Source organism: Ruditapes philippinarum, unplaced genomic scaffold (genome assembly GCF_026571515.1).
Source record: "Ruditapes philippinarum isolate M1 unplaced genomic scaffold, ASM2657151v2 ctg2211_1_1_1_1, whole genome shotgun sequence".
In the NCBI taxonomy this organism is placed as follows: domain Eukaryota; kingdom Metazoa; phylum Mollusca; class Bivalvia; order Venerida; family Veneridae; genus Ruditapes; species Ruditapes philippinarum.
In genome coordinates, this window is record NW_026856501.1 from 14,639 (window position 1) to 39,000 (window position 24,362).

At 33.3% G+C, this 24,362-nt stretch overlaps 1 protein-coding gene across 1 annotated transcript; it reads left to right on the forward strand.

The window, feature by feature from the left end:
- Positions 1–115: 115 nt before the first annotated feature.
- LOC132746759 (methionine synthase reductase-like) lies at positions 116–24,010 on the forward strand. Its single transcript, XM_060736008.1, has 13 exons — positions 116–177; positions 4,691–4,851; positions 5,859–6,006; positions 8,296–8,413; positions 9,535–10,045; positions 10,744–10,887; positions 13,718–13,803; positions 14,856–15,012; positions 15,704–15,884; positions 18,041–18,255; positions 20,810–21,021; positions 22,146–22,384; positions 23,367–24,010. Exons 2-13 carry the CDS (start codon positions 4,705–4,707, stop codon positions 23,444–23,446), a joined length of 2,238 nt encoding a protein of 745 aa, XP_060591991.1. The 5' UTR covers positions 116–177; positions 4,691–4,704; the 3' UTR covers positions 23,447–24,010.
- The last annotated feature ends 352 nt before the right edge of the window (positions 24,011–24,362 follow it).

The following is a 24,362-nucleotide window of genomic DNA, read 5'->3' on the forward strand; positions in this document are numbered from 1 at the left end:
ACTGATAAAAATATTACTAAAATTGCTGAAATTATCTAAATATTTATAAAATATATCTAATTTTGATACATTATTACAAAATGTTTTCGTTTGATTAAATTTTTAATATAATTCTATGATTCTTGTTTCCGGTTGCATTTAGTTGCTTCATTTTCCTGCTGGATGTCGTGAGGGAAGGTTAGAAAGAAATATTGTGTTATATTAAAAACAAAAGAAAAAGAAAAAAAATCACGAATTTTTTTTATCTTACTGAGAAATAACTACCATCAGCAAATTATGTTTAGTTTCATAAGCCAATAAATTAATCGTAAAACTAGCTTGTTATCTCCCTTCAGTTCAGCTTTGAAGATTTGTTTGTTTACATTTTTACCTCCCTTTAAGTTAGTTGCATAACTGAAAACCCACATTAGCCGTCAATAACAACAAATTTATTTTATATTTTAAAAAGATTCTCTGATTGTAAATATCTGACTAGCCTAATTAATTGTTTGACCATTTTAATAAACTTTCTTATAAATCCTTTTGTTGTTCAATGTTACTGTATAGGTTGGGGACCATCAACCAGACACATTTTGAACATTTTTATGCCCCCGCCATGTAATGGCCGGGGCATATAGTGTTACCCTGTTCCGTCATTCCGTCATTCTGTCATTCCGTCATCATCAGTTTCCGTTCATTATCTTAGTAACGGTTGCACACATTCAACTCAAATTTGAAATATGGATATGTCATGAGAAAATACAGGTCAAGTTCGAATTTGGTCATGGTTCGATGATTTTTGGCAGAGATATGCCCCTTTTACTTTAAAATAATATGAAATTTTCAGTTTCCGTTCATTATCTCCCCAACAATACAACACATTCAACTCAAACTTGACATATGGATATGTCATGAGAAAATACAGGTCAAGTTCAAATTTGGTCATGGTTCGATGATTTTTGGCAGAGTTATGCCCCTTTTACTTTGAAAATAATATGAAATTTTCAGTTTCCGTTCATTATCTCCCCAAAGGTACAACACATTCAACTTAAATTTGACATATGGAAATGTCTTGAGAAAATACAGGTCAAGTTCGAATTTGGTCATGGTTCGATGATTTTTGGCAGAGTTATGCCCCTTTCACTTTGAAAATAATATGAAATTTTCAGTTTCCATTCATTATCTCCCCAACGGTACAACACATTCAACTCAAACTTGACATATGGATACATCAAAGGAATGCGCAGGTCAAGTTCAAATTTGGTCTTGGTTCAATGATTTTTGGCAGAGTTATGCCCCTTTCACTTTGAAAATAATATGAAATTTTCAGTTTCTGTTTATTATCTCCCCAACAGTACAACACATTCAACTCAAATTAGACATATGGATATGTTTTTGGAATGCCCAGGCCAAGTCCGAATTTGGTCATGGTTCAATGATTTTTGGCAGAGTAATGCCCCTTTTACTTTGAAAATTATATGAAATTTACAGTTTCTGTTCATTATCTACCCAACAGTGTTACATATTCAACTCAAATTTGACATATGGATATGTCAAAGGAATGGGCAGGTCAAGTTGGAATTTGGTCATGGTTTGATGATTTTTTGGCAGAGTTATGTCCCTTTCACTTTGAAAATAATATAGATACATCTTAGGAATAAGCAGTTTAAGTTTGAATTTGGTCGTGGTTCAATGATTTTGGACAAACTTATCTTTCTTGAATGTTGGAAAAATTTTGAACTTTCAGTTTCAGCACTCATACTTTTGTGGAAAGTTTGAATTTGGTCGTGGTTCAATGATTTTGGACAAACTTATCTTTCTTGAATGTTGGAAAAATTTTGAACTTTCAGTTTCAGCACTCATACTTTTGTGGAAAGTTTGAATTTGGTCGTGGTTCAATGATTTTGGACAAACTTATCTTTCTTGAATGTTGGAAAAATTTTGAACTTTCAGTTTCAGCACTCATACTTTTGTGGAAATGTATGTAGCCATTATTTTGGCTACAAATATGAAATATGCTATTTTCAAAAGGTTAAGATTGAATAATTTCAGTGCTTTGAACATTGTATGAAAATGGTTTGTGTTAACATTGAAAAGTTTTAAGGGCTTTGAACTGCAAATGAAAAAAATAATTTGTGCAAACAAATTTGGAACTAAATATTATAACATCTGAAATTTTGGCTGCATGCGGGGGCATCCGTGGCATGATGACACATTTCTAGTTTCATACAGATTTCATAATTTCAACACAGAGACCTAAACATTTGACACAGAACAGCTAGCTTCTTCGCCTAACTAACAAACTAGTTTGTTTATTTCTGATTGCATTGACACCCGAGGCTCTTCAAGGAGGGTATCAAAATTGAATTACAGTCAAACCGTCCCCAAGTTAACCCGGCCCCAAGTCAACCCAGCCTCAAAATTGGTCAACCCGGCCCCAAAATTGGTCAACCCGGCCCCACAGTATTTTAATTTGGTCAATGCGGCCCCAAAATTGGTCAGTGCGGCCCAAAAATATATATTTTTAAAGATAACTATTCAGGTCATTTTGTTGTATGATGGAATAAAAATGATTTATTATTAATTGAATATTATTAACTATAGAACAATAGTAAAAAAAAACATGAACTGGCATAAAAGTGTCAGTAAATTTAATTGTGCCAATTAACCCTTTCCCCCATGAGCATATTGTGAAAAATGGCCGTTTTCACTGAAAAGCCTCCTGTTACAAGTTCAAACTGCTATGTAACTATGAAAAATGCTTCAATACTAATCAAACTTGGCACAAATGTTGACTGGACCATTGCCTTTGTAACTACATGCTCAGTCTTTAATTTCCTGTTACCATGGCAACGAGGGGACATCTCAAAATTGCCAAAAATCACTATTTTGCCTCGATTTTTTCCATCAAAATTTATTTCAAAGTGCTGCAACTGTTCAAGGGATTGAGATAGAGTCAAAGGCTTTTCAGCGTTGGTTTAACGTTACATTATGATCGGCCTGGGGTCATTTTTACCCTCTCACAAGTCCAAAATTTGTTGGCGATGAGGGGGACTCCGCCCCCCTTCAAACCCCCCCTAACAGAAGGGGGCACATCCCCCTTCTGGCAACCCCCTGATGTATCTTTTGGATAGGGGGCGGCGCCGAAAAAGTGCTCACTTTTTTAAGCAACATTTCTCAAACGAAAACTTATGTTTGGGGTCCAAATAGGACATTTTTTCACTATTTGAGGCCTTAAAAAGGGGGGGGGGGTCGAAAGTGCGTTGTTTCGCGTATATATGTGGTAAAGGGTTAAGACTTTAACAGTTTAATACGCAATTATTTACTGTGTATAAAGTATTGGAATATTACTAAGTGTTTGAAAAATTGATAGTGTTTTGTGTTTAATCACTTTTTGTCATTATGACTGATAACTGTATTGATTGTGGATACAGTATATTGTGCGTGACAGACAGGAGGCAGTGACCTGCGATACCTGTGATACATGTAGATGGAAGCATCTCTATAATTAATCTTACTTAAAAACTGTTCATGGAAACACTTTAGTATGCTTTTGGTCATTTCTTTTATTTTTTGCGACGGTAATTAAAAACAGTAAACTATGCATGTGTTGCTTGTTTGTTAATATTGATAGTTTTTATATAAAATAAATAATAAAAGATATCAGCGTTAAACTTTTGTTGTTAATTTTTATTTTATTTCTTGATAAGTGTTTATATTTTAAAGCGAAATAAATAATAAAAAATTGGGCCGGGTTGACCAGAAATAACATTGGTTTGGGGCCGGGTTGACCAATTTGGGGCAGGGCTGACTTGCGGCCGGGTTGACTTAGGGCCGGGTTGACTTGTACCGTCAAAATTACCTACAGTACCATGTGTCTGACAGATATGTATGCATACATGGCGTGATTTAATTCAGATAAAAGATTGGGTGTTTTAATTTTTGATTTTTAACATGATACACATTATTTCAGCAACAAATGCTGAAGTTTTTGATAGTCTATTGTTTACACTGCAAATGATAAAAGCTGGTAAACGAGATCAGGCATTGCTTTCTTGACGCCCAAATTTCAAAGTCAGCATTCTTGAAATAGACATTAAAATATCACCATTACGGAGGTTGAAATAAATTTATTTACTAAATTATAGAAGAAACGTCATGCATTTATTGTTGATTAAAAAAAGACTGACAACCTCTGAACATGGAAAATACTAAATTAAGCATTTTCAGGGGAGTCTGGGTTTGGTGGTTGTCCGGTTTTGGTGGTCCCCAACCAGTATGCCAAATAAACTGTCATTTGTAAAGGTTTGACAGTTTGAAAATTTGTTACTGACAAGAACCTGGGCTGGGGACATATGTGTTTATGAAACACATTTTTGTTTGTCTTTGATTGGGTAGGAATATTTTAACCTCTTAATCTTAATTACCTTAAAAGTAATTCAGTGATTTTTCTCACTTAATTGGGAAGAGGCCTTAGCCTCTTGATTTTGGGAAAAATTATCGCTAAAATTGCCAATTTGGGAAGAAAAAAGCACGTTTAAGTTCTGGTTTTTGGGAAAACTGCATGATTTTAAAAAAAAATTTCAATTGGGAAAAGGCCCTTTTTCGGAGTCTGTTATATAAGCAGGAAAATCACTGTAATTAAATGGAAATGCTGGACATATGTAGATATAAGGAATGTAAGTGATTAATTATTATTTTGCTATTTCAGATATATAAATCATAATGCCAACATCAGTAGCTAATCGGTTCCTACTCTTGTATGGTTCCCAGACAGGTCAGGCAAAGGCAATATCTGAAGAAATTGCAGAGAAAGCCAGGGACCAAAATTTATGTGCAGATATACATTGTCTTAGTCTGACAGAGAAAAGGGTGAGAAGTTTATGCTTAATATTACATTTCACAGTGTTCCCTCTAATGGTAAAATGCAGTGTCCCTATGAGTGTCTGAAACAAATGGTAAAATACAGTGTCCACACTAGTTTCTGAAACTAACTGTAAACAACTGTTTCCCACTTGTATGTTGAAACTTGAAAGTGATAAATATTAAGACAAGTTGCAAGAACTTGTTTCGCAAACTTAAATCAAATATTTTTAAACCAAACTAACTACAGGTAGACTACAGTGTTCCCACTTGAAACTGATGGTAAAATACAGTGTTCCCACCTGTATTAGATACTACACTTCGATTTTCTAAACAAAAATTAAATTTTCTTGAATTTTTACATATTGATGGTCATTTATATAATTGTTAAATGTGCATGTTTAGGGACAATCCATCATCTTTAGTTATAATAGAGCTGTCATTGATTCAGTGCAAAGCATATTGGGTCAATATTACTATTCCAGATATAACAAATATTGATGATATGCTGGTGTTTCAATAAATACATATAATTACTAATCTATAATTCACTTTGAAACCTGTTTAAATGGTTTCAGTAAAAAAACAAACATATTTATTCTGTCATACTATTATGATGTGTCTTATTTACAAATTCCAACAGCATAAGTTTTTTTTCTCAACACTGCTATGAAATACATGTACATCTTTCATGTACAGCATAGTTTAAAACATGGACTTCTGCTTTAGGTGAATTTTCTTAATTTCTAGATATATAATTACTTAGTCAAAGTTATTGTTTTTTCCAAATATGTAATGGTTTTTGATTGACAAAACATAATTGACGATACAACAATATTGTTTCTGTCAATGACAGTTCTAAGCGTTGTGTCTTATCTTATTAAAATCACATCCCAGGTATATAATTTTGTAAGAAACTGCATTCTAAGATGCTTACTTGTATCTTTTGTTTTTCTTTTATATTATTATAGAAAGGTAATGTATTTTAATGAACCTATTGATGTCATATGTTTCAGTTTTTTCTGGAGAGAGAGAAGTGTGTTGTCATAGTAACTTCTACGACAGGAGATGGTGAACCTCCTGATACTGCTCTCAAATTTGTTAGACGTCTGAAGAAAATGTTACCAGATGATCACCTGTCACATCTACACTATGCCCTCTTAGGTTAGTTACAATATTTAACTAATTACCTGTCGCATCTACAATATGCCCTCTTAGGTTAGTTATAATATTTAACTAATTACCTGTCACATATACACTATGCCCTCTTAGGTTAGTTACAATATTTAACTAATTACCTGTCACATATACACTATGCCCTCTTAGGTTAGTTATTATATTTAACTAACATTACCTGTCACATCTTCAATATGCCCTCTTAGGTTAGTTTATACAATATTTAACTAAATTACCTGTCACATCTACACTATGCCCTCTTAGGTTAGTTACAATATTTAACTAATATTACCTGTCACATCTACACTATGCCCTCTTAGGTCAGTTTCAATATTTAACTAATATTACCTGTCACATATACACTATTCCCTCTTAGGTTAGTTATTATATTTAACTAACATTTCCTGTCACATCTACGCTATGCCCTCTTAGGTTAGTTACAATATTTAACTAATTACCTGTCGCATCTACACTATGCCCTCTTAGGTTAGTTACAATATTTAACTAACATTACCCGTCACATCTACACTATGCCCTCTTAGGTTAGTTATTATATTTAACTAACATTACCTGTCACATCTTCAATATGCCCTCTTAGGTTAGTTATAATATTTAACTAACATTACCTTTCACATATACACTATGCCCTCTTAGGTTAGTTATAATATTTAACTAATATTACCTGTCACATCTACACTATGCCCTCTTAGGTCAGTTTCAATATTTAACTAACATTACCTGTCACATCTACACTATGCCCTCTTAGGTTAGTTACAATATTTAACTAATATTACCTGTCACATCTACACTATGCCCTCTTAGGTTAGTTATTATATTTAACTAACATTACCTGTCACATCTTCAATATGCCCTCTTAGGTTAGTTACAATATTTAACTAATTACCTGTCGCATCTACACTATGCCCTCTTAGGTTAGTTACAATATTTAACTAACATTACCCGTCACATCTACACTATGCCCTCTTAAGTTAGTTACAATATTTAACTAACATTACCTGTCACATCTACAATATGCCCTCTTAGGTTAGCTACAATATTTAACTAACATTACATGTCACATCTACATTATGCCCTCTTAGGTTAGCTACAATATTTAACTAACATTACATGTCACATCTACACTATGCCCTCTTAGGTTAGTTACAATATTTAACTAACATTACCTGTCACATCTACACTATGCCCTCTTAGGTTAGTTATAATATTTAACTAACATTACCTTTCACATATACACTATGCCCTCTTAGGTTAGTTATAATATTTAACTAACATTACCTGTCACATCTACACTATGCCCTCTTAGGTTAGTTATAATATTTAACTAACATTACCTTTCACATATACACTATGCCCTCTTAGGTTAGTTATAATATTTAACTAACATTACATGTCACATCTACACTATGCCCTCTTAGGTTAGTTATAATATTTAACTAACAATACCTGTCACTTTACACTATGCCCTCTTAGGTTAGCTACAATATTTAACTAACATAACCTGTCACATCTACACTATGCCCTCTTAGGTTAGTTATAATATTTAACTAACTTTAACCTGTTACATCTACACATTGACTTAGTTATAAAACATGTATTTAACTCACATTATTTTTCCTTCAAATTGAATATATTTATGTTAAATACTCTGATAAGTTTTACAAGGTCAAGTCACATTGCAATCTTTAATTGTATATTCATCAAATTTGTTAAAATATTTATTTTAGTGATATCTTGGACACATTTAAACATAAGTCATCAATTCTGAGGTATCAAAAACGAATTAAGTCAAAGAAAAAAAAGCTGATAAAAATAATACTTATAGAGATATTAAATTTTTACGGAACCTTAAGCAAAGTAACTTATCTTGTTAATTTCTAAGGAAAAAACCTGGAGAGAATGTTTTATTATCACAATAAATGACAAACTTTTGGTAGTCACTACATTAAACTTACTGGTATTGTTTAGTTTCAAAGTTTGATTTAAAAGTTCTAGAGACTACCAAATCAAGTCCAGTTAAAATTTGGATGGGTATTCATTTTAAAAAATGTACATGTAGATTAATTGTATAAATAAAAAGAAACATTATTCTACTTTTTAACACTGTTTTGCTTACAGTATATTATTATTAGATGATAATAAGTGACATTCCTTACTCACATGAGTAATAATAAGGTCATGATGGTTGTTGAGTTACATTTCCTGTTTTAAGTTCTACAATGCTTAAACATAAACATGTCCCTTTTTCTTAAACAACAGGTCTTGGTGATTCAAACTACACAAATTTCTGTAATTGTGGTAAATCACTGGATAAAAGATTACAAGATCTTGGAGCTAAACGATTCTACGAGTCTGGCTGGGCTGATGATGCTGTCGGGTAATATTTTATGTTGTATATAGACGTGCAGTAATATATATTATACTGCATGTTTGTAACATTGTTTTTAATTGGATAATCATAATGTTTATATAATCTATATACAGGACTGCAGTCGATTTATAAATGAATTTCATTTTTTTCTCTTATAAAGAAAGTTTACAGTATTATAAATTAAGATTCTTAACAGATTATATGTATAAACAGATATGTATTCAAACAACTGTTTCTATAGGGCCATCAAAACCTGTCAAAAATCTTTATAGCTTATAATCTTTTTAAACATAATATCATGGTAACAACGTCAATTTATGTGTACACAACGTAAAAAATATTGACATCATCAATTTTTGTTTAGTTTTGGTTTAAACACATCGGTAAAATAAAGCTCTTTTCATAACCTAGCTGACACATCAGTTTTATAAAGAATTTATAAAACTGAAATGTGGAAAATTTAAGAGTACTTTTTAAGTTCACATTTAGATGTTTGTTGTAATTTTCTGTATTTTCCCGTTTCCCGTTAATAAACGCATTCTCACTAACACTGGCGTCGTGTGTTTCTAATTCTCAACTATTGCGGCGTTTTAAATGTATCGTCGTGATGCTTATAAACTGTATGAACGTTTTAAATTTGTTTTGATCATTGCGTTTCCGCTTACATAAAAATATGACATAACGCGGCGTGTTAAGCCGCGCCAAACGTTAACGTTAAATTTTGTAACAAAAATATCAGTAAATAAGAAAACGATATTATCTGAATTAAATAGATGTAAGAAAGAGAAAAAATGTAACTATGTAACAAAAATATAATGTTAAATCTTAATAAATTCAAAGAAGAATTTAATACATAATAATAAGTGATATAACCTTTAAAAAGGAAGAATAACATTCAGAGCAGCTATAAAAATTGGTACACACAAAATACTGGTAACTAAAATATGAAATCTTACCATTGTTATTTAGATTAAGAGATAAACAAAAAGTTTGAAAAATTTGTTAAACCTGTCATCTCATATATATGTTTATTTTTCTACAACTTTGCAGTGTAAGAATGGTTTATTTTAACATTATAAGTTATTTTTTGAAAATAAGATTCAATCATGAAACATTTTATGTTTTAGACTAGAGGTGGCAGTGGAGCCATGGATAGACGGCCTGTGGCCAGCTCTAAAACGTTTCCTAAAGCTACCAGGAGCAGAACTAGGAGGTGGTGATGCTGAAAACATAACTGTTGATACACACATTATCTCTACCAATAATACAACATTGACTGGTTCCACTGTGATAGAAACTGGGAACAAGTCTACACAGTCTGATATTTCTAAAAATAGCACTGTTCCAATATTGACAAATGGAAAGAAAGAGGAAAATGCTGAGTCATCACAGATGTCATGTGATATTAACCAATCAGATTGTAATAATTCATGTGTGACACAAACAACTTCTAGTACAAACAAGATCAATATTGTACATAAAACTGAAAACGGAACATCTCACACTACAAGTACTGACTCTTCAATAAAGAAATGTGGTGTAGCAGTTTCTTTACCTCCATTGTCAGAGAGTACTTTAACAGTTCCATTACTTCCCCCTTCTTTTCTGAAGATTGAATTCCATCCGCAGCAAAGTGTAGTAAGTTAAATTTTGGTCTACTTTGAAAATGTTGTAAAGAATAAACTTATTATAATGCTTAAACGTTAGGGCATCTGTGGCCATGTAGTAAAGGTTGTTCACTTTAAACTACTTGCCCCTCACTGCTGTGGGTTTAAATCCTGCCAGGAACTTTGAACTTTTTCATGTAAGGTAGCTATCCAGCAAGCTTACAGAATGTTGGTGGTTCTACTCAGGGTGCCTGTGTGTCCTTTAGATACTGCACCTAGTGGCACCTGAAGGTTTCCTCCACAAGTAAAGCTGGAAAGGTTACCATATGACCTCTATGGTTTTGGTGTGATCTAAATCCCAATCGAAATAAAAAAAAAATAAAATGTTGTTTAATCAACAAGGTGTTTGTCAGAAATCTGTATGACTGTTCCAGGGTTCTTGAAAATGTTAATTTATTCTAATTTTGTTGTATAGTTTTTGTAACTCTTTGCTATAAAATTTTGACTACCATTAGATCATACATGTATAACAGATTTTCCAAATTTGATATATTATCATTGTCTTTTAATAGAAAATCAGTTGCTAAGTTATTGGCATATAAAGGCAGAGCTTATGACTGTCATCCTTTTTTACAGTCTAAGCAGTTTTAATTATAAGAAATTAGCACATGTTTAAATTTTATTTTGAATTAATTGAGCAAAATGCAAATAAACTTGCTTGTTTTACAGAATATCTGTGATATACCAAGACAAAATGGTTGTGATTTCCCATCATCTGCTACACCTGTTACCATGACAACTGTTAGTGAAATAAAAACCCTGACATCAGATACTGCTGTAAAGAAAGCCATGTTTGTGGAACTAGATATCAAAGTGAGTATATTACAATTATGACAAATTTTACCTTAAGCCTGCTGTGAATTTCTTAAATTGACCTTTCCAGCTGCCATAAAGATTAAGATTTTCAGTTAGTCCTGGTCAAACTATATAGATGCAGGGATTTTTTTGGGCTTATTTTTTAGCAGATATTGGGTCATATTCCCAATTGAAAATAGTAAATTATTATCCTAATCCACTGGAGAAAATTCCCAAATGCAAGTAAAAAAATAAAAATATTGAATAAAGAATTCTTAAATCTTTGAAAATAATGGCTTCTGCACTGTTAAAGTGCTTAAATATTTGAAGATGCCATCCTAGACAGTTCTTGTTTACACTTATTAAATCAAGACGTCATCATAGACACTGAATGTTTGCATTCATTAAACACTTCAAAATTTCAGTCATTCATTTTTAGCTCACCTGTCACAAAGTGACAGGGTGAGCTTTTGTGATCGCTTTTCGTCCGGCGTCCGTCCGTCCGGCGTCCGTCCGTAAACTTTTGCTTTAAATGACATCTCCTCATAAACCACTGAGCCAATTTCATCCAAACTTCACAGGAATGTTCCTTTGGTGGTCACCTTTAAAAATTGTTCAAAGAATTTAATTCCATGCAGAACTCTGGTTGCCATGGCAACCGAAAGAAAAATCTTTAAATATCTTCTTTTAAACAACCCTAAGAGCTAGAGCTTAGATATTTTGGCATGAAACATCTTCTAGTGAGTGTCTACCAAGTTTGTTCAAATAAAAGCCCTGGGGTCAAAATTGGCCCCGCCCCAGGGGGTCATTGATTTTCCCTATATGCATATAGTAAAAACTTAAAAAATCTTCTTTTAAAGAACCCAAAGAGCTAGAGCTAAGATATTTGGCATGAAACATCTTCTAGTGAGTGTCTACCAAGTTTGTTCAAATAAAAGCCCTGGGGTCAAAATTGGCCCGGCCCCGGGGGGTCATTGATTTTCCCTATATGCATATAGTAAAAACTTAAAAAATCTTCTTTTAAAGAACCGTAAGAGCTAGAGCTTAGATGTTTGGCATGAAACATCTTCTAGTGGATGTCTACCAAGTTTGTTCAAATAAAAGCCCTGGGGTCAAAATTGGCCCCGCCCCAGGGGGTCATTGATTTTCCCTATATGCATATAGTAAAAACTTAAAAAATCTTCTTTTAAAGAACCCAAAGAGCTAGAGCTAAGATATTTAGCATGAAACATCTTCTAGTGAATGTCTACCAAATTTGTTCAAATAAAAGCCCTTGGGTCAAAATTGACCCCGCCCCAGGGGGTCATAGATTTTCCCTATATGCATATAGTAAAAACTTAAAAAATCTTCTTTTAAAGAACCCAAAGAGGTAGAGCTAAGATATTTAGCATGAAACATCTTCTAATGAATGTCTACCAAGTTTGTTCAAATAAAAGCCCTGGGGTCAAAATTGGCCCCGCCCCAGGGGGTCATTGATTTTCCCTATATGCATATAGTAAAAACTTAAAAAATCTTCTTTTAAAGAACTCAAAGAGCTAGAGCTAAGATATTTAGCATGAAACATGTTCTAATGGGTGTCTACCAAGTATGTTCAAATAAAAGCCCTGGGGTCAAAATTGGCCCCGCCCGGGGGGGTCATTGATTTTCCTTTTATGTGTATAGCAAAAATCTTCTTTTAAAGAACCCAAATAGCTAGAGTTTAGATATTAAGCATGAAACATCTTTAAGTAAATATCTACAATGTTTGTTCAAATAAAAGCCCGGGGTCAAAACTGGCCCTCGCCCCAGGGGTGTCATTGTTTTTAACTATATGTGTATTGTAAAAACTTTAAAAATCTTCTTTTAAAAAACCCAATGAGCTAGAACTTAGATGTTTAGCATGAAACATCTTCTTATGGGTGTCTACCAAGTCTGTTCAAATAAACAAATAAAAGCCCTTGGGTAAAAATTGGCCCGGGGGTTGGGGGCTGCCTATATACAGGTGAGCGACCTCAGGGCCATCATGGCCCTCTTGTTTTTCCAAGTTAACAAAAAATGGCTGAAAGTCATCATAGGGTAAATCATTTTATTACATGCTTTTCAGTGGCTTATGGATATATATCGGTGAAATAAAATTCTGATAATTTCGTGGTTTCAAACCATGAAATTATCAATTATTTCAGTGAAATACCAGCGTACACAGTACTGGAAACCAACTTAATGACGCTACGTCATAAATAATGACGCCATGTTTTATTATAATTTGGCGCTCTTTTCATTTAGTATTAGGTTAAAATGTCTTTTTACACGTTTCTCTGCATATAATAAAAAGAAAATTTGTTTAGTTTAGTGTAAGATTGGAATATATTTCACCTCATGAACACCAAAAGTTCATATTTCACTTGTGGCTGCGCCACTCGTGAAATATACCTTTTCAGTTTGTTGCTTACTTGGTGAAATATATTCCGATCTTACACTGAACCAAACAAATATCCTCTATATATAACACTTTTAGTTAAAAATACTGAAAATTGGGAAATAAAGCATAACTTTGTAATTCATAAATAATGAATCATCAAATCTTTACCTTGAAAACACTCTTTGTTGTTTGTGTTAAAACCAAAAAAATGACTACCTCAAAATCAAAACAAACTGTCTTATAGCAATGTTAATGGGAACCCTGCAGACTGATAAAAGTTAATATGTTATGTTGAAATTTTACAGGGAGATATATAGATCTTGATCAGATATTTCTCCCCTGTTAGTATGTAGACATTATAATATAATTATGATAGGAGTGGTATACATGTATAAATTTGTTCATTAAGGAGTTATAATGCTCACAATGATGTTTTTTTTTGTTTACCAGGAGAGTGATATCCAGTATAAGCCAGGAGACAGTTTTTCTGTTGTCTGTCCAAATGATGAAACAGAAGTACAATCTTTACTTACCAGGTATAATATACATGTGATACTCCCTCATTATAATCATTGTTGATATAAATGTTTTATAATTTACTTATGTTAAACTTTATTATTTCACCTAATAGTCTGCCTAATTAACTAAATAGTGATTTCATCATATTTGTAATGCATTGGTTGCTGGTTTAATCATTGAGCTGGGCAGAATTTCTCTATGTCATTTCATCTTGTACATTAAGTCTAATGATATTTTGCTGTCACAGCTGATTCAGAAATCATATGAGGGTAGTAGTTGTTTACTTGTGGAGAAGTTGATAACTACGTGTTAGTTATCATGTGGACCAACCACCAAGATATGACCCATATCAATGAATTAGGCGTAAAAGCTTGACAAACAAACTGTAAAAAGTCATTTAAATTGTGTATATACATGTGCATGTTTTGTTATAGATAATGTTAATCGTATCATTTCACTATAAAAAATAAATTTATTCAGATGTAGACTTTCCCAGGTAGAATGAAGAACTGTCCATTGATTTATATTATTATATTAAAATATTATATTAGAGTCCAGAAAGACTTCATTGATGTTTTACACTGATCTGACTTAATAATACTGCATGTTTGCTACGTCACTTTTCATTGGATAATCATGATCTTTGTATAGTTTTATATACATGGCTGCTGTCAATTTGGAAGTTTGCTGAATCATAAATTCGTTATAAATATTCCTAAAAGGTTATATGACCTTATATAAATGGTTGTTTGCAATATAGCCCTTGACTAGCGGCTTGGGTTATAGTTCCAAACAGCCGTATATATATATAGGACCATAAAACCTGTCAAAAATCTTTATAACTAATAATATACTGGTGCCATTTTAGCCTTTATGCTTCGATGATATTTATTTTATTGCCTCAAAATCATATTAGATAAGATGCATCAGTCTCACTGACTTTTATAAAAGCAAATGAATTTAATAGAAGAGGAATAGTTTCACTGAATTTATTTTATTTTATATAAAGTCTCTTTATGATAGATAGAAAAAAACTTTATTATGATGACATGAAATGTTTTGTTACCAGGTTGAATGTATTGAGTGAAATAGATACATGTGTAAAGATCTCAGTGTTAGAGAATACTAAGAAGAGAAATGCTAGTATACCCAAGTTTGTACCAGAAGTTAGTACATTAAGGCATATCTTCACTACATGTCTTGATATCAGGGAACCTCCAAAAAAGGTATGTATATTAATTTTTAGCTAGGGTTAGGGTTAGCTTGACTATTCAAAGAATAAGGAGGGCTATTTAACTGAGCCAGGCAGTGGCATCAAGCTTCAGGTCAGTTTTTGCATGCATGTTGGTATCTCCAAAACTACTTTAGGGAATGGGTTGAAACTTCCTACGCTTATTATTTATAGAGTATAACTTATTTATAGAGAATAAAAGAAGGTCACTATCCAAGGCCCATAACTCTAACATGGATTTTGACAGAATTTGCAATTAGAAAACAGTACATTATCCAGACTTTTCTTACGATCAAGCATTGAGAATAGTTGAGCATACTGGTCTACTGACAGTTCTTGTTTATTTATTTTGTTATTTTTAATTTCTTGTCCTGTACTACTGACATTTATAATGAAGTCAAGGACTTAAGATTCTTTAATATGAGGAAGATCTCTATGGTTGGTGATTCTACCCCTGGAGTCTACATGTGCCTCAAATAATGCACGAAGAAAAAAGCTACAAGCTTCCTCAACCAGTACAGCTGAATGTTGCTAAATAACCTTTATAATGGTGGTATGACTTAAAACCTATAAACATCTTTGAAAAAAAATGATTTGAAACAAAAACTCATTTTGAATTTGTTTGAGTTTGGCAGCATTATTTTTGACAAACTTATATTGAGTAAGTAAGTTATTATTTTTTTCAGGCACTTCTAAGGGTATTGTTAGAATATACAAGTTGTGTAGAGGAGAAAAGACGACTTCAAGAGTTATGTAGTAAACAAGGGAATGAGGAGTATGCCAGGTTTATTAGAGAGCCATCACTGAGTATATTAGATATTTTAAACAACTTCTCCTCCTGCCATCCACCAGTAGACAGGTTGATAGGTATATTGTATTATCTATATTCTATACAGTGTTCTAGCTGACCTATTATCACATGACATGTGTAACATGTCCTCAAGTATTGAGTTATAATTGCATCATTCTTTGATTTCCCAGACATCCCTTGATTATTATCAAAGAAATACTTGTTATGTCAAGGAATAAACAAGCTAATTTTATATATCAATGTAAGCCATGTTGCTTTTCCATATCTCTGATTACCCATGGCAGTGACTTCTGTTGCTTAACCCATGACAACCATCAATATAAAGTATGTTACAAATAGATTTTTAAGGTCTTTAGTCCTGTAACCTGGCCTTAAATTTTGAGTGGGCGTTCATTTTTAGCTCACCTGTCACAAAGTGACAGGGTGAGCTTTTGTGATCGCTTTTCGTCCGGCGTCCGTCCGGCGTCCGTCCGTCCGTAAACTTTTGCTTTTAATGACACCTCCTCATAAACCATTAAGCCAATTTCATCCAAACTTCACAGGAATGTTCCTTTGGTGGTCACCTTTAAAAATTGTTCAAAGAATTTAATTCCATGCAGAACTCTGGTTGCCATGGCAACCGAAAGAAAAAACTTTAAATATTGTTAAAAAATAACCAAAGAGCTTGACGTTAGATATTTGGCATGAAACATCTTCTAGTGAGTGTCTACCAAGTTTGTTCAAATAAAAGCCCTGGGGTCAAAATTGGCCCCGCCCCAGGGGGTCATTGATTTTCCCTAAATGCATATAGTAAAAACTTAAAAAAATTTCTTTTAAAGAACCGAAAGAGCTAGAGCTTAAATATTTAGAATGAAACATCTTCTAATGGGTGTCTACCAAGTTTGTTCAAATAAAAGCCCTGGGGTCAAAATTGGCCCCGCCCCAGGGGGTCATTGATTTTCCCTATATGCATATAGTAAAAACTTAAAAAATCTTCTTTTAAAGAACTGAAAGAGCTAAAGCTAAGATATTTAGCATGAAACATGTTCTAATGGATGTCTACCAAGTTTGTTCAAATATGAGCCATGGGGTCAAAATTGGCCCCGCCCCGGGGGTCATTGATTTTCCTTATATGTGTATAGCAAAAACTTAAAAAAACTTTTTTGAAAAAAAAAACAAATAGCTAGAGTTTAGATACTAAGCATGAAACATCTTCTAGTGAGTGTCTACCAAGTTTGTTCAAATAAAAGTCCTGGGGTCAAAATTGGCCCCGCCCCGGGGGTCATTCATTTTCCTTACATGTGTATAACAAAAACTTAAAAATCTTCTTTGAAAAAACTCAAATAGCTAGAGTTTAGATATTAAGCACGAGGCATCTTCTAGTGAATGTCTACCAAGTTTGTTCAAATAAAAGCCCTGAGGTCAAAATTGGCGTCGTCCCGGGGACATTAATTTTCCTTATATGTGAATAGCAAAAACTTAAAAATCTTCTTTGAAAAAACCCGAATAGCTAGAGTTTAGATATTAAGCATGAAACATTTTCTAGTAAGTGTCTACAAAGATTGTTCAAATAAAAGCCCTGGGGTCAAAACTGGCCCTGCCCTGTGTGTGTCATTGTTTTTATCTATATGTGTAAAGAAAAAACTTGAAAAATCTTCTTATAAAAAACCCAATGAGCTAGACCTTAGATGTTTAGCATGAAACATTTTCTAATGGGTGTCTACCAAGTTTGTTTAAATAAATGCCCTGGGGTTTAAACTGGCCCCGCTCCAGGGGCCTATATACAGGTGAGCGACTTCAGGGCCATCATGGCCCTCTTGTTTTATGTTGATTGAACACAATATATAGTATGATGAGCCAAACAAGAAAGCTGATAATGATGTATGACTTTTCTTATTTTTTTCATTTTGGTCAGGTTGCACAGATGCACAGGAAATTTTTGTAACATTTTTCTCAGCAACTACATGTACTTATCACAGCCTCTTGATATTTAGTATACAGCATTTGCACATGGTCCCATACCGTGAGATTTGATTTCAGGTCTGTCACTCATCCACTTCTTGTTTACTCAGTTAATTTTTCGACATTAATGGTCAATGGTAGAAAATTTTCACAGCCTCATGATCTTTGGTATACAAATGCAACCCGGCCTTTGTACATAACTGAAAAGATATGTGGTAAAATTCATCACACTCTACCTCTCTCTCTCATTCTCTTTGTCTTCTATTTTTAGAACACTTACCAAGGTTACAGCCACGACCATATTCTGTATGTTGCTCATCTTTAACCTTGACAGGAAAAATTTCTTTCATTTTCAATGTTGTTGACATTGAGGCTGATAATGGAAGAACCTATTACAGAAAAGGGATGTGTACTGGATGGCTGGGAAGGAATGTCTCATTCTACAGAAAAGGAATTGCAGATCCTAGAGTCTACGGAGACGGAAATTGAACAGGGTTTTAAAGAAATGAAATTGTCTGAGATAAAGGTATGGGTGTTTTAACTTATTTGTGATCATTCATTTATCATGTCTGAAAAGTAGATAAAATCTGAATTAATTTTCTTGAAAATAATGTAAACTTAAGCTGGATGAAAGTAATGTAAATTTATGCTGAATGAAAATAATGTCAACTTATGCTGAATGAAAATAATGTAAACTTATGCTGAATGAAAATAATGTAAACTTATGCAGAATGAAAATAATGTCAACTTATGCTGAATGAAAATAATGTAAACTTTTGCTGCATGAAAATAATGTAAACTTATTTTGAATGAAAATAATGTATACTTTTGCTGCATGAATATATTTATGATAGTGATATAAAATGAAAATGCTTAAGTATCAGTTAACTTCTGACAGTCTGTTTATTTAACAAAAATGAAACTATAGCAACTTCCCTCCAGAATTCAGGAATATTTATTATGCTCCCGGAAAAATTTCGGGGGAGCATATAGTTGTCGGGTTGTCCGTCCGTCCGTCCGTCCGTACGTATGTCCCGAATTCGTGTCCGGCCCATAACTTTGTTATTTTAAAACTATATCACAGAAATGATCACCATATTGAGACGACGTGTCGCGCGCAACATTTGGGTCGCTACCTTGAAGGTCAAGGTCACAGCATGACCTTGCAGCAAAATCGTGTCCGGTCCATAACTTCATTATTTGAAGTCAGATTTTAAAAATATTTCACAGACATGATCACCATATTGAGGCGATGTGTCGCGCGCAACATTTGGGTCGCTACCTTGAAGGTCAAGGTCACAGCATGACTTTTCAGCAAAACCTTGTCCGGCCCATTACTTTGTTATTTAAAGTCGGATTTTAAAACTTTTTCACAGAAATGATCACCATATTGAGATGATGTGTCGCGCTTAACATCTGGGTTGCTTCCTTGAAGGTCAAGGTCACAGCATGACCTTGCAGCAAAATGGTGTCCGGTCCATAACTTCGTTATTTGAAGTCGGATTTTAAAAATATTTCACAGAAATGATCACCATATTGAGACGATGTGTCACGCGCAACATTTGGGTAGCTACCTTGAAGGTCAAGGTCACAGCATGACCTTACAGCAAAATCGTGTCCGGCCTATTACTTTGTTATTTTAAGTCGGATTTTAAAAATATTTCACAGAAATGATCACCATATTAAGACGATGTGTCGCGCGCAACATCTGGGTTGCTTCCTTGAAGGTCAAGGTCACAGCATGACCTTGCAGCAAAGTCGTGTCCGGTCCATAACTTCGTTATTTGAAGTCGGATTTTAAAAATATTTCACAGAAATGATCACCATATTGAGACGATGTGTCGCGCGCAACATTTGGGTAGCTACCTTGAAGGTCAAGGTCACAGTATGACCTTACAGCAAAATCGTGTCCGGCCTATTACTTTGTTATTTGAAGTCGGATTTTAAAAATATTTCACAGAAATGATCACCATATTGAGACGCAGGGTCCGGAACATTTGGGTCGCCACCTTGAAGGTCAAGGTCACAGCATGACCTTGCAGCAAAATCGTGTCCGGTCCATAATTTTGTTATTTGAAGTCGGATTTTAAAAATATTTCACAGAATTGATCACCATATTGAGACGCAGGGTCCGGAACATTTGGGTCGCCCAAGGTCACAGCATGACCTTGCAGCAAAAAGCATGTCCGGCCCTTAACTTTGTTACTGGAAGTCGGATTTAACAACTATTTCACAGAGATGATCACCATATTGAATCGACGTGCCGCATGCAACATTTGGGTCCCTACCTTGAAGGTCAAGGTCATGTCATGACCTTGCAGCAAAATCATGTCCAGCGCATTACTTCGTTATTTGAAGTCGGATTTTACAACTATTTCACAAAAATGATCACAATATTGAGACAATGTGTTGTGCACAATATTTGGGTTGTTTTTACACTGAACTTTGTCTGTGGCATAACTCTGACACAACAAGAGGTATACCTTCCTGTGTCCAAAACCTAATCGGGGCGCATCACCCGGTTCAACCGGCTCTTGTTATTTGCTGACATTATGTTTAAAATTCTTGTCATCTGTAGTATATGATCAATCTAGAACCAGTCTAAAGAAGTCAGTCAATAACTATTTAGGAAATAGATATCAATTTTGAGTGCATTGTTGTAAAATAATGCATGGGTCGAGTTCAAATGCGCAGGAATATAATCAATAAGGCTGATAGGCCTGAGTGATTAATTACAAAGCATTTGAACGATAAACCTGTATTATTATATATAATAGAATGCAAGAAAAAGTTATATCTATTTCTAATTCTAACATGCTTATAGAAAAGAGAATTGATAAAAATATGCTGAACTACATTGAGCGTTGAAGTAATTTCCCGACGTCATTTGGTTTATTGATGTCATATTTGACGTTATATGTCGTGTAAGCATTTGTTTTTTTGTGCTGTGCATATATCATGTAATAATGCATGTGACAGCCCGATCTGTTTGATAGGCGAATACTGTGAAGCATGTAAGAAAGTAAATTTTATCTTTTAGATTCCAATATTTGGAAGAACTAATCAGAGTTTTCATATGCCTGATGATGTGACAGTACCATTAATTCTGATTGGTCCTGGAACGGGTGTGGCACCATTTATTGGTTTCTTAGATCACAGATGTAGTGAGAGACAAACACTGACAGATACAGAGTTTGGTGAAGTCTGGCTGTTTTATGGTTGTAGACATAAAGATAGGGATTATCTCTTCAGGTAAACATCATTCTTTCATGGACTATAATTATATATACCTAAGTGCTATCATTCATAAAGCTTTGGGAGGTGTAAAAGAAAAAAAACTTGTATGTGTGAAAGTGGGTAAAAGACTACAAAAAGTTTGAGCATCACTAATATGGGTGGCAGTGTTTTAAAGAATTTTAATTCTTTAAAAGAATTTTAATTCTTTAAAACATGAAAAATATGAAACATTTATGAAATGTAACAATATTTATTCCTCCAGTGTGAAAGAGTTGGTAGATGCATAAAAAAATGCATAATGTATTGTTTGGGAGAATGTTTTGATTATACATAGAGCCACTTTAAAGATTGTTTTAAAACTGAAGGGATGAACATGATAATGGTTGTTCTGCAATACTTTACATTATGAAGAGTTTGTTACATGGTCAAAAAGCATGATTGTGGTGAGGAGGTTGGTTGGGGAGGGATATGAAAGTGAGATATTAAGAAGTGAAAGTTTGACTTCAGTCGAACAAGAATGGCAACATTCACATAGAAATCACTAAAAATGTTTTATGCTGTATTTATCACATAAACCACGGCGCACGAGTGTAATAAAGCCATTTAATAAAAACGATATTACACTAGTGTAATAACACTTTGACGTGGCGTCAATGCGCCATATATAAACATAGCGTTAAAGCACGCTAATGTTAGCGTTACATTATAGGCGCGTCAATGAAAAAAGACTGTTTAACAGTTTGCCGTTCTTATTTTAAATATGTGATAAAAAGAATATTATATTCGTGTAGATTCAAAACCCTAGATTCAATACTAAATTCATTGAACTTGTTCAGTAAATTTATTATCAAACCTACACTCACTCAATATCCTCTATTTATATAAATATTCTTTTAGGTATTTATTTGTAATAATTTGAGAAAAATGTGCCGCCTGACTTGGGACTCCTTTGATTCATAGAATACTGTTCTGCAGTTTTACTAATCAAGATATCTTTCAGTTTACACGAAATTCTCCCTTAATGAACTGTTGTATTCTGTAACATATTGATCTACCTTTATCAGAATTCAAATTTGTTGATTTACTAAAATTCCAGTGACTATTTATGATTATTTATGCATTTAGTTTGTAAATTACAGAGATAAACTAGCCAATCATCTGTCAACGTTAGTACTAACAAAGTTACATGTGAGTTTTTCACGTGATGAACTTCCATCAGAGTCACCGAGATATGTGCAGGACAATCTGAGGTTACACGGAGCGGAAGTTGTCTCATTGATAGAGGAGAGAAATGCTGTAATATATGTGTGTGGTGATGCCAAAAATATGGCAAAGGATGTTAACCAGGCATTCATTGATATTTTTGCCAAGTGTAAAGGTTTGTTATTATGTTAAACAATTTAAACATCCATGTCAAACACTAAAATCTCACTTAAATTATTTGCAAGCTCGATGATAAAACAAAATAATGATAGTCATTTACAGAAGAAATGTTATTTGCTTTTATACTGTATTACATTACTAGTATTATATCAGCTGTTGTTTATAAAGTGAAAAACTGCAGAGATTGTATATACATGTTGTGAGGTATCAAGATGTCAGAGATAAATCATAGTATCTGGTATATACTAGTTGGTTATATTTTAAGATGGTACTGAACTGTAGTAACTAAAGTTTCTCTGGTCTGCTGAACAAGATGGCCTCTCAATAAAGACATTTTCGGGATAAATAAAAAAATTTACAAGGCAAACAAGGAAAACTTAAATTAGCACAGAAATTTCTGAAAGTTTTCATGATTAAAGAGGATAACGATTGAAAAAAAATGACGAGAACAAAATTTGGGGTGGGAGGTCACCATCCTGCTTATTTAGATACTTGCCCCTGAAAGTGAGATTTTTTTACTCTTATGTCATTTTCAGGAGCAGATAACTCAAGATAAAGAATAGCAATACTTCAAATTATGTTTGGTTTTTCTATTTTCACTTGTTATGCAAAGTTAAAACAATTTTATCAAAAATATATTTTACTATGCTTCAATGATTAAACATACTGATTTTTTTCTTCAAATCATCTTAACTTGGGGAGAAAAATTATCATATTTTGCTAAAGCAACTATATAATCTGTTGCATGAAATTACAGCAAATTTTGCATCATGACAATTAGTAGACTAACATATTTATTTTGAATACCAAATGAGGTGTTGCTTGGCTACATTTTTGAGTTGTTTGCTCAAAAAAATGACCTAAAAAGAACAAAACAATTCACTTTAAAAGGCAGATAGCTAAAAAAAAAGGATGGTTACCCCCAATTTCTTTTCTTTGTTTTGTTTAAATCATAAAGATTTTAAATATCATTTTAGGTATAACAAATGAAGAGTCAAGTAAACTAATTATGATGCTGAGATTAAATAGACGTTACAAAGAGGATGTGTGGACTTGAATATGTGCTATATGTACTTGTAGATGAGTGGACCTGAACATTGTTATATATAGATGCGTGGAACTAAACATGAGCTATATATAGATGTGTGGAACTGAACATGAGCTATATATAGATACATGAGCTATATATAAATGTGTGGAACTGAACATGAGCTATATATAGATACATGAGCTATATATAGATGCGTGGAACTAAACATGAGCTATATATAGATGCGTGGAACGGAACATGAGCTATATATAGATGTGTAGAACTAAACATGAGCTATATATAAATGTGTGGAACTAAACATGAGCTATATATAAATGTGTGGAACTAAACATGAGCTATATATAGATACATGAGCTATATATAAATGTGTGGAACTGAACATGAGCTATATATAGATACATGAGCTATATATAGATGTGTGGAACTGAACATGAGCTATATATAGATACATGAGCTATATATAGATGCGTGGAACTAAACATGAGCTAGTTATAGATGTGTAGAACTAAACATGAGCTTTTTAGATGTGTGGAACGGAACATGAGCTATATATAGATGTGTGGAACTGAACATGAGCTATATATAGATACATGAGCTATATATAAATGTGTGGAACTGAACATGAGCTATATATAGAATTGTGGAACTAAACATGAGCTATATATAGATGTGTAGAACTGAACATGAGCTATATATAGATGTGTAGAACTAAACATGAGCTATATATAGATGTGTAGAACTAAACATGAGCTATATATAGATGTGTAGGCCTGAACATGAGCTCTATATATAGATGTGTGGAAATGAACATGAGCTATATATAGAATTGTGGAACTAAACATGAGTTATATATAGATGTGTGGAACTGAACATGAGCTATATATAGATGTGTGGAACTAAACATGAGCTATATATAGATGTG

Bases quoted from the DNA above. Each gene is read 5' to 3' on its own strand.
- LOC132746759 (XM_060736008.1), top strand. From the start codon at position 4,705: ATGCCAACATCAGTAGCTAATCGGTTCCTACTCTTGTATGGTTCCCAG. The intron at 13,804-14,855 runs GTATAATATACA...TTTTGTTACCAG, and splicing joins GTACAATCTTTACTTACCAG to GTTGAATGTATTGAGTGAAA. The intron at 21,022-22,145 runs GTAAACATCATT...TGTAAATTACAG, and splicing joins GATAGGGATTATCTCTTCAG to AGATAAACTAGCCAATCATC.